The sequence below is a fragment of the Tachypleus tridentatus genome, chromosome 7, assembly GCF_004210375.1.
Source record: "Tachypleus tridentatus isolate NWPU-2018 chromosome 7, ASM421037v1, whole genome shotgun sequence".
NCBI classification, from domain to species: domain Eukaryota; kingdom Metazoa; phylum Arthropoda; class Merostomata; order Xiphosura; family Limulidae; genus Tachypleus; species Tachypleus tridentatus.
In genome coordinates, this window is record NC_134831.1 from 45168675 (window position 1) to 45184357 (window position 15683).

Below are 15683 nucleotides of genomic sequence, written 5' to 3' on the forward strand. Positions count from 1 at the left end.
AATTTTCTAAACTCGTATATCAATGTGCGATTAATTAATGACGATTTTCCAATTTAGACTTAACTTGATTAGTGAACTTTTAGGATATTGATAGCCCCTAAAGAAAATGTAACAGCTAATAACGATTCACTCTGCAGACGTCGTTAGTGCTGGAATAAATGCATGAAAATAGGTCACTGACAAACGTAACTAAAGGTTTTGCCTTCGCTACTGTACATGGTTTATTTGGGTGTTTTATAATTAATGTTTACTTTCAAAAATAAAGTTGCAAAAATAACCAGTTTCTATTGTATGTTTACACGTTTTGAACTACGTCTCGTTTTCACTTTTGTGTGTTTGTGATATCCTGCCATTTAAAATGTAGGTATATATAAAATAATTGTACATTTCTTGTATTGAGACAAAGATATATCTGAATTGACATTCTTCGCATCTGTGATTTTAAAATCGAAAAATTTACATTTTAAGTAATTTTTTTACCATGAATGTTAAGTCTAAACCAATTTTTTAATATTTTGTTTCTGGCTGAAAGTCTCAATATTCGTTTTTATTTAAAATAAAAACTAATTCATTAAGGAGTTACCTTAATAACACTATAAAAAAAAAATTCAGAATGGCTCACCGTGAAGGCCGAGATCTTAACACTAAAAGTCAAATTTCGATACCCGTGTCTTCCGTTAGTACAGAGGCTACGAATTTACAACGCACAAATTGTGGGTTTGATAACCTCTCGGCAGATACAGTAGATAGTCCGATGTGGTTTTGTTATAAGAAAAAGCACAATAATCGTATTAGGCGCAGCACGGATTGTTCATTATGTAGGTTTTCACTAATCAACGTACTTTGTTTTAAAATGCTGCAGTGAAACGAATTGGGATAGTGGATTCTATAATGTCTTGAAAATACAGTGCAAGGTCTCTCTAAAAGAGGCTTAAGGTTATTTTAATAGATTTTAAGATTCGTTTCATTGTGATAATTGTACTTTCTTAATTGTTTGTGACCTTTCTACTAAATGGAAATTTCTCGACAAATCTGTTTTTCACGGAAAATGCTGGTATTTTTCCTTGATGCGGGTGTGTACAATTTACATATACGGGCCAATAGTGAGCTAGTTTTACGTCGACAAGATGGCGGAAAAGCCGAGTATAAAAGGGCTGCGAACGCTATGCTCTAGTCTTCACAGTGTTAGGGGTTCCGCGTGAGGTTGGAGTTGGAACTTCGTTTCTCGTGCTTGGTATCACAGTCGATGGGAGAAGCCTTCCATACCCTAATTACTTAGGTTTCACCTGAGATTATTGTAACACGGAATTGAAAACGATTGTGTTCTTCCTGCCACAGTTATTGTTGTGCAGAATTGTACTCAGCAGCTAGTTTGAGTCCATTTGTTTTATCGGGTTTTTAATTTGTTCAGCTGAATGGCAGTCTTGCGGTCTTGGATGTTTGCAGTACTGGTAGCTTGTAATGTTCATTTGGCGACACACTGGTCTTGCAGTTCAGAGTAAGTCACACATTCAGTTATCATTCTTCGTTATATATATAGTTGCTTAATATTTTGTAATATAAACCCAACTGTTTTTTACTTCATAACAAAGGTTTCAGTCATTTTCATATTTTGTTGCCAGTTTTAGTGTATATTAACGCTGTTCGTTTGTTGCAGTAAATGCAACGTTACATATATCTTGGTTTTTGGTTCATAAACACAGAAGACTTAATTCGATTCATTGAGAATGAAAGAGACGTTTCTTTCTCTAGCTCATTATTAATATATATAACAAAACACACAAAAAATAACATTTCGTATCTTAAGTTTATATTAATATAAACCTATTAATTTTATTTCACCATCATGTACGAAGATATTTTGAACTTTTTTAGAAACCTTGTCATTGTATCTGACACCAATCGATAGGTTTCACGCATTAACTTGACAGTAGCATGGAGACAGAGGAAGTGATAAATGCTTGACGTCATAGCTTTTCACGTACCTACATGTAGATTTATATGTGAGTGTGTGTGTATGCATGCATGCCATATCACATTATTTATTTTATCGGTGACTTTTGATTTTTCATAATGTCATGATTTAATGTTATCTTAACACTAGTTTTACCAATAAGATAAGATCCAGTTGAAAAGGAGTTGCAATTCAAAATAACTATGGCGAAATATAGCTCTTAAAATCACATGACTAAACTATTGCATAATATCGTAACTTAGTTTTTATATAAACGTTTAAAATGTGATGTTTAACAAATGTTTGAGATTTTAGAGCTATGATACATATAATAAAATTCATAATTATATTAGTGATTTAAGTATTGTATCCTAGTGTGTTTTATGCTTATAAATCGCTGTGTGCTCTAATCAACATCTAGAAACAAAAGATTTAGCTATTCTTTATCTACAAACAAGAGACTTTGTATGTTTTGTTGTGTACTAAGTCCGTTTGCTCATAAAACAGCAACTATTGTAATAATTCCAAATTTGTAAAAGCATTCTTGAATGTAAACAAAGAAGGCATTTTTACAAAATGGTACTAATATTATTTTAAGTTTAAACACAGTAGTCCCAAAAATAAGTAGCCAAATATATCTGTAATTAATTTTCTGTTTTAATGTAGTTTTCTTAATGTATGTATATATTTTGTATTTAAATGGAAAAACTAAGCCTAACTTAATTTTATCCACAAGTTCTGATTTATTTTCTGATTTTAATGACCCAGATGATTTTCTGCTTATCTGTTGCTCTTCTTTCTTCAGTTTTTATTACCAGTGATGATATGTGAGCTACAAATAACATTATTCATATGGTCCATGTATGTGTTGTTGTTGTTTTTTTCAACTTGCCACTTTAGCTATTCTATTCAGAAGTTTCTATATAAATAAATACGCTATTTTTCAGATATAAAGGATGAATTTAAGTCAAGTTTCCACAAGTTGTGCATATGAACTCTAGACTGAAGTGTTTTTTGCAGGAGTTCCAGAGCCTTTATTCATATTGTAATGTTGGTAGTCAGTTGTCAGATTACAGACCACAAAGTGCAAGAAAAGAGCTGCTGAGCTGGTTTTGGGGCACATTACAAGTGACAGTCAATCATGCAACTTAAGATTTGTGTTGCTTCCTTCCCTTTGATCAGTAATTATAAATTTGATAATGGTTGTGCTAGACCTGAAGGCCTTGGCTTGGTTATTTGACCCAGGTGTTGCATAAATTGCTGTTTTTGATTTATAATAACAAATACTCTTATGAGATTAATGTTTGTTGGAAAATTTAATAACTGTATGTGTGATTTAAATGCTTCTTAAATACTATTATGATAAGGAGCAGAATTGAATTTATTGTTAGTTAAAGCTTTTATGAAACCTCTTCATTTGTTTCATTCTGTCACTGAAAACATTCAGTAAAAACACTTGCAAAATCATTTTAAAGGTATAGTGCTCCCTGTGTAATTTCATTTTTCTAAAGTACGAGATTTGAATGTTCACTTTAAATCTTTTCATTTCAAAGGTACAGTGGATTAAAGTCATTTATACAAATATAGAGTTTGTAATGAATTAGTGGGTGAATTATCAGATTATCTTGTGAGGCATTCTTGATTTAAAAAAAAAATCATGCATATTATGTTAGCTAACTTCATTGATGAGAAAGTTTTTCCTTTTTGTTTTGATTAATCAACACCAAACCTAAGATTAGTTTATTTTATTAACTGTAGCTAACAGCAAATATTAGTATAAAAATCTACAAATTTTTCTCACTGGCCATAATTTTAAAGCACATTTTAGTGAAGTATGAGTACTTCTAGTTTTTATGCCATCTTATATTAAGAAAATTGTTAGATGCTCATCAAGATGATATAACTTTCAGGTAATTTCACCATGTTAGTGTATTAGGTATTAAAGTAACAAATTTATTTATTCTGAACCCATAATAGACTTGTTAAAAAAACAAATTGATAAAAATCATTTGGATGTGAACATCTGGCTTTTCCTTAACCTAAGAAGGAAATATTTAGTTGTGAAGGTTCATAATTGATAAATTGGAAATTACTGTGAATTAATGTATGTTCTTGTACTACGTAAGTGAACTGATGTAAATAGGTTTGTTGTCTTTTTCACTTTATTTTAGGGTATCATTGACAATGGATGGGGGTATGCTGTGGTACCATTACCCTTGCAGAGGGGTCCAAACTTTTCCAGAGAGACTTTGTACCAGTAAATGGCTTACTCCAAATCACAGACTTTTAAATAGAGAAGTGTTTCAAATGTCAAATATCTGTGGATTTAAATATGCAGGAACTAGTTCAGGTAATTATACAGTTTTGGTTAAGATATCTAATGAATATATAGTAATTTAAAATAATCTTACAAAATTGATACCACATTAAAATATCTCAAAACTAAGTTCAAGATCTGAATTTTTTGCATCAACAAAACTGTGATTACAGATCTATGTATCAAGTTCAAAGTCTAAATAACGTCATATTTTTATCATTACCTAGACGATGGTGGGTATACTCTGTAATTTTAAGAATAAAAAAACATTATCTAGTTGCTGGCAAATAATTAATACCTCTGGCATCATCATGCAAGATATGGATTGGCTGCTTCAAAAGCACTGTATATGAATATTCATTTCTATCTCAACATAAAACACAAGTTACAGACGTGCTTGTAACATATCAACTAGGGCAAGTGTGATCAAAGTAATTTAGTGCTGATATTTGTGGTCATGAAAATGTCAAACTTAATCTGGCTTTTCAGTATCCTGCATTGGTATATGGGAATACTTTGTCAAAGTGAGCATTTGTTTTTAATTTAAATATTTCAGTTGTTTCAACAACAATCATCTATGAGTGGAATGTTTCAGAGGGAGAAATAAAGGAATTAGACCCTCGTTTAAAAAAAAAATTCTTTGTGCACTTGTACACTGCTTTACCAAAATGTAAGTTCCTCTTCTTACAGCTGATAGTCTGTTGTAATGATTTCCATTACTGTTGGTTACTCAGAATAATTTCAAACAAAACCTTTTTGAGTATAGACAATTCAAAATAAATTTCTTAAAGGACTTTTTGGTTCATCTTAGCTGTTCTGTCCACTTAATAAAACACTAAAAATATGTCATTCATATATTTGCAAAGCTTTCCCTTAAATTACCTACATCTGAAGGCAACTCATGCCAAAGGCCAACCACCCTGTTAGAAAAGTAATGCTGTCTTAGCTGAAGATGACTCCTACCCCACCCCAAATTTATACTTGTGTCCCATAGCAATACTTTCTCAATGCTTAATATGAAAGTAAACGTGATGCATCACAATTATAAATTTCCTTAATAATTGTAAACACCTCTAGTATGGGAATTATTTAATTGTTTATCTCGATTTCCTAAAATTTACGGGGGATATATATATGTGTTTGTCAGATAATCAGCTGTAATGCTAGTGATATAGTATTTGGAGCATTGTTTATAATGTGGGGGTGGTGGTTTTATTTAAATGTAGGCTATAGAAAATGTGTCTGATTTATTATGGTTGTAGTCCAAAAAAATGTATGATAAACCATGTTTGGGAATGGACATAAATTCTTTAAAATGTGAGGGCCTTTTAATTTAGTTGGGCAATTGGTGATGTATATGTCAATCAGTAAATTAGTGTCCTCATTTATCAAGTAGTATAGTCTTCTTCACGCCATGATGTGCACAAAGAAGTTGATAGCATGTGTTACTACACAGTCACCCTTTATCTCTAGTTAGCTGCAGTGGTGTTGCCATACCAAAAACAGGGCAAGTAATTTTAATTGAATATTTTGATTACATAGATATTTGAAATTGTTAGAAGAATTGATTTTAAGTTGCCTATTTTTGTGAGAATATAATATCATCACATTTAGCCAAAATTTAAATTATTTTTATTTAAAAAATTGTGAACCTTATCATTTAGTTCATTTGTTTTTGTAACTACTTATGAAAGCTTTTAAATATAGGAATTTTGTTTTAAAAGAAGTCTGTGTTCAATGGAGAGGATCATTGAAAAAAATTGCTTTGTGATGTTTCAATAGAGCTCTTGAATTTGACTTTTAAAAACTGAAAGTTGCCTTTCTTTCTAATGTTTCAAACTTCTGTGCTGTTAATGTTTTAAAAAGACCTGAAAACAGTCATGTTTCTAGATATGATTTTAAAGTGGTATTTAATTTCTATCAAGTGTGAAAAAGGGTTTTTTAATTTACTGTGATGTAGTGTTTCTGCACACTGGACTGAATTATTTTTGTTCATTGATAACCATTGGATTACCTTAGATGTTAGAGAGCCAGCAAGCAGGTGGCAGAGATTTGAAAAGAATCCACTGATTAGTTATTTCCGAAGATTAAAGTGGGTATCCATTCCCTTGAGTTTGGGCTTTGCATATCTAGCTTATCAGCAGTTTTGGCACGTCTATAAACGGGAAAAGTCAAAAATCACTTCAGGAACTCAATTAGCAACAGATTTTGAAGTGAGTAATTCATTAGTTTAAACCAGAGTTATTTTTGAAAAAAAAAAAAAGTTGCACAAGTTTCTTGTTTTTGTGTAATTTTGAGAATAACATTGTGATTATTTGTGTTAACTAATGTGTTTATTCAGATCTTTTAAAAATTGTTACATGATTTATTGTACATTCAATAGTTATTTTTGAAGTAACTTCAATAGCATTGGTAGTTAACCTTAAAAATCATTTCAGTTCTTTTAATTCTAAGGCTTACTTAGCAGAAACAGGGAAGAAAGGTATTAGAATAACTTTTTAGAGTTTTTAGAAAAACTTGGGAATGTAGCTACTGTGAGAAACATTAACTTGTTTCTTAGCTGATGGGAAAATTTAGGCATAAACTATCTAGGAATGAATAAAAATTAATATTTTTGCAAAAATGTCCTTAATGCTTAATTTTTCATGAAATGATGTTGAGCACATGTAATACTATATCTTCTGCACAAATAAAGTATAAAACTAATTTTTATGTAATTGTTTTTTGTTTCATTAATTTATACATTTGATGCTTATATGTAACCTGTTTTCAAGACAAGTATTGTTTGTTCAGGTCACTCTGATCAAAATGCTGCCATTGCGAACTTCATCTCGCTGGTGGGGCTGGATTAATAGTCTCAAGCTTCCTGTTCCTTTACGCTCCCCAGTTATAAACTGGTTTGCTAATACGTATAATTGTAATATTGAGGAGGCATTAGTAGATGATGTTACACAGTATCAGAACCTGGGAGAATTCTTTCGAAGATCCTTAAAACCTGGTGTTCGACCCATTTATGAAGGCAAATGTGTAGTAAGTTATCTTTGGCAATAAAATGTTTCACACTGGTTTAACAAACAAGTTCATTTAAGATGATAGAGGATCCAAAATTTATTTAACCCTTTTGTGACAGACGTGATATATCATGCACAAGTTTGTCTATACATATTAAGTATTTGCATTATAACTTTTGATACTGCATGTGTATCTCTACAAAATTTAGTAGACTTTTAGTAAAGGTTACAAGCATTTTGGACACAAAAAATCAGTTTTTTTTAATGAAATATTTTTACTAAAGATTTATTTGTGAAAATAGTCAATTTCATTACTAATATTTATACAAAGTGATTTCATGTTATGATTAAAAAAACAATTTTTCATTCCAGAAATCTTTAATATTATAAATGTAATCTCTAAAACATCTTAAATATATTTCAAGCACTTGTTTTAGTAAGATTTTATATTTTTTTGTTTTCTGTACTTTAAATATGTGGGGTCTGTCACTTAACCAACCTTGTAACCATTATAAAATGTTAGGAAGTAAATATAAATTGTTTTTTCATGCTAGAAAGACTACACATTATAACATGAAAATACAAATGTTTAGTCTATGTAGCTTAAGTCTCATAATGCCATATATGAACATGTATATTTTTTTTTTATTATACTGACCTTCCTATAATGCCTACCTAACATTACATATCTTGTGCACGTGTGCTCAGATCGCCTATCCAGTAACATAAAACTGGCCATTACCCTGTTTTGGCTGTGTTTTAGTTGACTGGTGTTTGTAATGTACAGTTACATCTCAATTATTATACATTTTTAGAGTTAAGTGAATTAAAACAGTTATAAATATGAAGTTCCAATGGTCCACTGTTATATAATTATAAAAGTTTTTTTTTAACTAATTTAAATGCAGATGTAGATGAAATGTGAAAATTGTTTATTTATTGATACTTTTTATAAACATATTGTTACTCATAACTTGAAAATTATAAAAGATATAAAATATTACATGAAATACTCAAAAAAGGATCCAAATACAGAATAGTCACAAAATGTAATAAGAATAATATTCCAAAATCTGTTGAAAACAGTATTGATGAATATATTTTAAAACCTAACTATATCACATTTTATCCACTGAGATGGTTTCTGGAATGGAAGTTTTATGTACTTCAAAAGTTAAAATTAAATTATCCTGTATAAAATTAAATAAATGCCATACAGATTTATTGTTTCATCAGTTAAAAATTTAGAATGAAGAATTGCTAAAAACAATGTTGTAGTTCCCATTGATAAGGCTAACTGTAATATTGGTATCATTTGTTAAAGATTTTATGCATTAATTTATGATAAAGAAATCAGTAGTACACACATTTAAACTTATAACCAATCTAAAGATACAGTAATTAATAATTTCATTAAAGCTTATATTAAACTTTATCCTAAACAAAATTATTATGCAGATTTACCTTTTGTTTGTGCTATTTCCAAACTCTAAATCTACAATTAAATTTAGATTTATTTTGAATTCAGTAAGAACAATTATTAAACAACTGGTCATTTTATTAAATAAATTACTTTATATTATACTTGATAAACTTAAAAATATAAGTGTTAATAATAAAAAACATACTTTTTGGTTAATAAAAAATAATCAACCCATTTTAAAATATCTAAGAAATTGTGAACAAATAAATAATATTCAAACATTTGATATCACCACATTCTACACCACAATTCCATTAAAAGATTTAACTTTGTTTTAAATTCATAAACAGAACAGTTCTGTTATCCTGTTATTAAACTGGAGGAAAGATTTAGCTCCAAAAGCATAAAAGATATATTAAGTTTCTGTATTTACAATAATTATATATTTTTCAATAACAAGTAATATTCTACTTGTATAGCAAATTTATGTCTTTACAATTATGAGAATAGATTTATTTAAAACAACACAAATTGATATATTTTTATCTTAACTTACAGATATATAGATGATTTTAATTAATATAAATAATCCTGAAATAAATGTTATTAACACTATTTATCCAGTAGATTTAGAAATTGAAAATACTTCAATATCTAATACAGGAGCACATTATTTAGATTTAGAAATTAAAATAACTAAAGGATGTCAATTTAAATATTTTTAGTAAAAAAATATGCCTTTCCACTTTATGGTTTACCCTTTTTTAATAGCAACGTACCATACACTTCTGTTATAAGCATTATAACTTTGAAGTTATTCAGATATTGTAAAATTTGTATGTTTTGAACAGTACACCATGCACATTATACTTCTATCTCTGACCACAAACTAGGTTATTCCTCTGTTTATGCATTCTTGTAATTTCCTTTGGGTCAGTTTTTCTCTGTCACAGGAAATAACTTTTGGAAATTGCTGACAAATGCCACACCCACCTTCAATACTACATTTGAGATTGAGAAGCCACATGCACTTAAAAGACAAAGTTCTTAACTAGTTAGAAGTTTTTTAGCCAAAAGTTGCAAACAAATCTTTAGGTAGAATACTTTATTAAAAATTTGATTCTTTGTGTATAAAAACCTTAAACTGTTTTTTGATGGTATGCAAAACTTTGTGAAGACATACATACATTGAGAAGTGTTATAGTGTAACTATAATGTTGGTCTAATAAACAAGTTTAACTATGATGATAAAGGGGTTCCACTTTTGCTATGGGCATCCTTTTATGTACATGTCACAAAGTTTTAGTGTGTTACATTCAAGATTTATATAAATTGTTTTCTTATAAATATGTATGAATAAATTTTCTGTAAAAATATAGCTAAAATCCCATATTTTAATTGTAGGTAAGTTTCAAATTCTTAGTTTTATGTGGCATTATTTTAAAGTATCTTAAATTTCCTCTAATATGAGATGTGGGGCATTTCCTCTGTAAGGATTCCCTTTTCTACTGTTTATTTATTCTCTCTCTAAGAAGTAGGAAATTTAATATAAACTACTCACTATAATGTTATTATCACTCAGGCAAAGCAAAGTTTTCACAGCTTTCAATCTTCTTTAATTACAGAGCTATAAAATAGAAAATCAGACCCCCTTGCCATGCTCACTTGTCAAATTCTGTTTTTCAGAAGTTGTTAATTGTTCTCTTTGACATTTAATACTATTATTTATAACCAGTAAAAAACCAATGTTTTAATATGTCAAGTAACGTATTTTATTACATTGTTTTCTGTTTAAATAATTGTCTATTTTGCTTCCAGTTCAAACATTATTCCAACAGGAAACATGTCAGTGTGTTTAGTTCTTGTCACATAGTTAGATGGCTAGAAAAACTGAGATAGTTGTGGGATGTTGTCTGCTTTTTTGTATGTGATTATTCTGTTTTATGGTGCATTGTTTGATTAAATAAAAAAATTTTGTGCAATAGTATCATTAGTATGAAAAAGTAAGATTAAGTATCATTGACAATTGGCAGCAAAAAAAAAGATTTGGGTAAGTACTTATGGTTTTTCATGTGTATTCTTTATTTACTGTAAAAGTAATGAAAATGTAAAATACTAGTAACTTTACAGATTAGATAAGTTTAAAATAGGTAAAGAGCATCACACTTGACTGTGACCATAAAATCACTTAAATGCCACTAGATGACTAAGTATTAGGGAAGCATATGATGGGTCAAATTCTTGGCTCAGCAGTATCACATACATTTCTGATTACGAGTCGAGTGCCTTAACCACCTGGCCATGCCGGGCCTGTCGTTGTTGTTGCAAAATACAACAATTGTAGCTTAAAATGTTAAAAAGTATCAAAATAGAGAAATTACTGATTTTCTTCCTAGGCCCATTAATTTAATGTGATATGATTTAAGTGATTTAAAATGTTTTAGAGAAAAAGCACTAAGTGATCCAACACTGTCACACTTGTTTGCCTTTAGTGGATATTTTCAGTCATTATTGACAAAAATTTGTCTTTCAGTCTTTTTCATTTGGCATGTAGTTATGTGATCTGTTTGTTGCATGAATAAAAGACTAGTTACAATAAAATGTTAAGTTCTTGTGAAGAAAGCAGAAGTTTGTTATTTATGAAAATGTTTTGATCTCCATGATAATGGATCTTTCACCATTGCAGTAGATGTCAACCAAAGGCAATAAAATTAAATTAGAAACATTTTGAAGTTAGAAGAAAATGGAAATTATTGAGTATAAGACCCTAAAAAAAAGGTGGGAGAGCATACACAACAGTCTTGAGAAAAATCTTATAGAAAAGGAAGCAGCAGCTTAAAGCTAAAGTGAAACTTTTAAACTTTCTTGTTTTATGTACTTTCCTGTTCCTTTATAATTTTTATCAAATCAATAACTCTTAATGTAATGCAAATATTTGTAATGTTAGAGTAAGTATCTTTTTGCTATGTGACTGTAATGATGCACCATTTTAAACATCTTTATGATTAGCATGTGCAAATGAATTGTACATGTGAAGCACTTCACATGAGGTTTTTGTCATGAAAAAGATATGGATTTTCATACAAGTTTGCATAAGCATATAAGGACAGTACAAAAACCTTGTATATTTTTTTAAAATTGAAATAATTAAATTGGTCAATCAGTTCTTTTTAATTACTTTTTGAATATTAAATACAATAGTGAAATTTTGAGTGATTTCCATTACTTTACATATCACTACATTTATATCTGCTTTTTATTTTAGAATTTACCTTTTTCACTAGATTCTTTCTTAAATACCTAAGTAAATGGCCCACACAGTTCAGTGAAGTGCGTCTATGTAAACTGCAGAAATCACAGACAAATGAATAAACTACTTTAAAATATTGCTAAATGATATTCTAACATCTTATGAAAGGTGAATCTGTACAGTGATGGGGCAAAGTTATTGCCAGCTGTAAGAACTGTGGTTTCATTTGATTTGTAGATATATTATTTTCTAATTATTATGATTTTGAAAAATAGTCAGTCATAATTGTGTTTTAAAATCAAAATAGCATTTAAGTACAATTATTAACTCAATTTGTGTTCAGTACTTATGCAACATTTGCAAACAGTATTTCTATATTTTTTTTTACTATTTGTTCTTGTTTCTTTCTTTCACTCTACAAGGTGAAGTAAGATTTCTAAATATTAATTAAAAGGGAGTCCACAATGTTAAAATAATTAAAGTAAATAATTTATTATTCAATTATTTTAACACTGTATACTTCTTTTAATTGTATATAAATGCACAAGTTCTATTTTAATTCATTTATTCCTATATTTTTTATTAGGGAAAAAAAGTGTTTTGGGTATTTTTTTTTAGACCATCATTCAGTTTGCTTAGTTATACTAAGTGGGGTCTTTGTGCTTAATAGCTCCATACATCTGTGCCTTCTTTGTATTGGTAAAAAGAAATTATTCTTTAAACATCAACTTACTAACTGTTACCTGAAATATTATGACATTTTTTGTGACCTGTTACCTTGTCAAAGCCATCAACAAAACAAAACTTTCCATATTTTTAACAGATTTACCAGAATGATATTCTAAACTAGAATTTGTCTATACAAGTATTTTTAAATGTGTTTATACAACTATTAAAAGACAGCATTTTTAAGTATACATATAAAAAGAGCAAATAATATGCTGTTATCATTTCAAATAGTTTATTTTTTATTTGTAGAACTTCAATTTTGAGAAAAAAAGCAGTCATTTTATGTTCATATATGTAATAGTCATATTTGTTTTTAATTTGTACAGCAGGGTGTGTGGGCTGTTTCATTAAATATGTTAAAACAGTTTTATATCAAAATTATCTTTTTACTTTAAATAATATAAAAGCATTTTAAAAACAAATGCTCAGATTATAATGGTTAATTTCACTCAAAATTAGCTAAATGTATTGATTTCATTTCTAAATTCTATTAAACTTGCATTGTTTTATGTTTATATGTCTGTTAGGTTCCATGTATATAGACTGCTGTCTCAATCTAAAGGTCTGTTTGCAGTTGATGCAACTGATCATATGCAGAGAGTTTAGATGGATAATGTAAAAATGACAAAATGGGACATTACATTCTATTAAAAAGTTGTGTGGGCAATTCTTAGAAACTTTCTTCTTTTTGAGTGGCCTAAGTGCTGTTAAACATTTTCTAGTATGGCTAATATAGTTGCTATTAAAATGCAAAAACAGAAAGAGAATTAACACCATTTAAGATACTCTGTCATACCTTTATGTACTACTGGTTGTAGTATAAGAAATAATCCCTAAGATCTCAGCTTTTCACCAAAATACTTCTGTATTGCACATTGGACAAAGGAAATCCATTCCTGTAAACAAAGCAGGAGATGGTGGGGAAAGCTCACCCAACAAAATGTTAGAGATCTGAAACATTCTCTGAGAAGCTAAGGATAAACAAAAGTGAAAACTTTGTCATTACAAGTTGTGCACAAATTCAAGTTATGGTCTAAAGAGTTCTTCATTGATGTGGTCTTTTGGGAAGAGCAACAGCAGTAAAGGGTCATTCCATGTCAAATCATCCAGATTTTGGAAAATTTTCCAAGTGACCCCTCAGAATGCCTTGAAAAAACTGGTGACATGGTCAAACTGTGGCCTGAAGTAGGGCTATTTTTAGCTAAATCATAAAAAGTTGCATGTAGCTAATTTTTTTTACAGATCTGACAAGCTTTTAATTACAACAATTGCTGACTTATCACCTGATATGTTATAGGAAATTAGAAAAAAAAAATGGCTTTGTACCATATTAAGTCTTAGAGTTATGTCTTATTACATAAACCAATGTTTTTTATGATTTTGGGTTTTCAGGTGATTTTACATCATCACTATGCAAATCCTAAGAGAGATAAACTTGGTTTGAGACCATTTTTGGATTCTGTGAGATTAATTCAGTCAGTATAGCAAATTTCAGCTTTCTATCATCATTACTCTTGCAGCTTTAAGCAGGCAAAGTTGCCCAAAAATGAATTTGCTAAATATAAACATAAATTAACTAAATTTGACAGGGCTGTAAATCGGAAACTATTAGAGATATTGATCTAATCTTTGGCAATTTTTCATTATATGGGTAGATGAGCACGTGAATTTTTTCAAGGCAGTCTGTGGGGGTCATCTTCAGCCCCCTGGATGATTTGACATGGAATGACTTTAAAGCTTTTACTGTGTAGGAAAAAAATAGCTTGTAGAAAATGTATCCTCGTCATTGAAAACGTGGAGTGTGGTGCTTTGGTCAGATGAGTCTAAATATGAAGTTTCTTTGTAATAGATATGTACGTGTTTATCTGAGAGAGAGTGTAAATAATATCTTGTACCAGCAGTCAAGAAAAAAATAGGCTCTGTTATTATGAGGAATAATATCTGAATGGTGTTGGCAGTCTTCATGAAATTATAGGGATAGTGGATCAGCATAAATAATGCAGTACATCATGAGATACACCTGAAAAGAAGATGACTGAAGACAATTTCTTGTTTCAAGACTCCAAACACAGTTTCAGGAAAGTTCAAGATAATTTGGCAAAGAAAGAAAAACTTGGGAGATATCCAGTAAAGAGAATTGTAACAACAAATTCAAGACCATAGACCATATGTGACCAAATTACTCAAGAGACTTTAAGGAAATGTGTAGGCACAAGGTTACCAAGATTAATTTCAGTATTTACAGTTTACTCCTTATGGCAAATTGATTTTGTGTGTAAAACTCCTAAAGTGGCAGATAAAGTGTTCTACAACATTTACATGCTACTACATGTGTGTGTCTTAAATTTGTGTAAAAATCAATGTTTGGGTAATGCATAATAATAGCTTTTACAATGATAAACATGTAAGAACTAGGTATTGGTTGATAAACTGTAATTTTGTAACATGATCAACTGTTCAGATATATTAAATGAAACTATTTTGTAGTATTGCCTGATTTTTCCTTTTTATTTGGCGTACTTTATAAGAATAAAGCTACAAATTATTGAAAACATTACATCTACCACTGTTAAATATTTTGTTTGTTTTAGGAAGAAAGTTATCAATTATATATGAAAAGTAGAAGGTTTTGTTTTTTAAATGCACAATGCTTAGTGTTAAAGTGTAAATCATAGAAATAAACTTTGATTTAGTTATGTATAAGTCATTTTGATAATTAGCATAATATTTTTAAAAGAATTACAAACACCATACTAAACTTTGATTTAGTTATGTATGAGTCATTTTGATAATTAGCATAATATTTTTAAAAGAATTCTAAACACCATAACTGGCTAATTAATTCAATTATCAGATATAACTGAATACCTGTAAGCTTTGATTACATAGGCCAACTAATGTTACTTAAAAGTGATCAACTGATCAAACCTAATGTTTTTATTATTCGAACTATCCATAATTCTGGTTGGAACAATTTATTTGATGAATGTAATAGATTA

At 29.4% G+C, this 15683-nt stretch overlaps 1 protein-coding gene across 9 annotated transcripts in view; it reads left to right on the forward strand.

Annotated features, from left to right (window-relative positions):
* Positions 1 to 15683, forward strand: part of Pisd (phosphatidylserine decarboxylase) — a 63791-nt gene that overhangs the window by 43318 nt on the left and 4790 nt on the right. For 5 of the 9 annotated variants that reach the window (XM_076511422.1, XM_076511418.1, XM_076511419.1 and 2 more), the window contains 3 exons: positions 4126 to 4304; positions 6291 to 6484; positions 7065 to 7301. In XM_076511422.1, the coding sequence (XP_076367537.1) occupies positions 4139 to 4304; positions 6291 to 6484; positions 7065 to 7301 (597 nt within the window). In that variant the 5' untranslated portion in view covers positions 4126 to 4138. Of the gene's footprint in view, positions 1 to 1084; positions 1499 to 2994; positions 3136 to 3178; positions 3200 to 4125; positions 4305 to 6290; positions 6485 to 7064; positions 7302 to 15683 lie in introns of those variants that run through there. The other 4 variants (XM_076511425.1, XM_076511417.1, XM_076511421.1 and 1 more) reach the window with 4 other exon arrangements.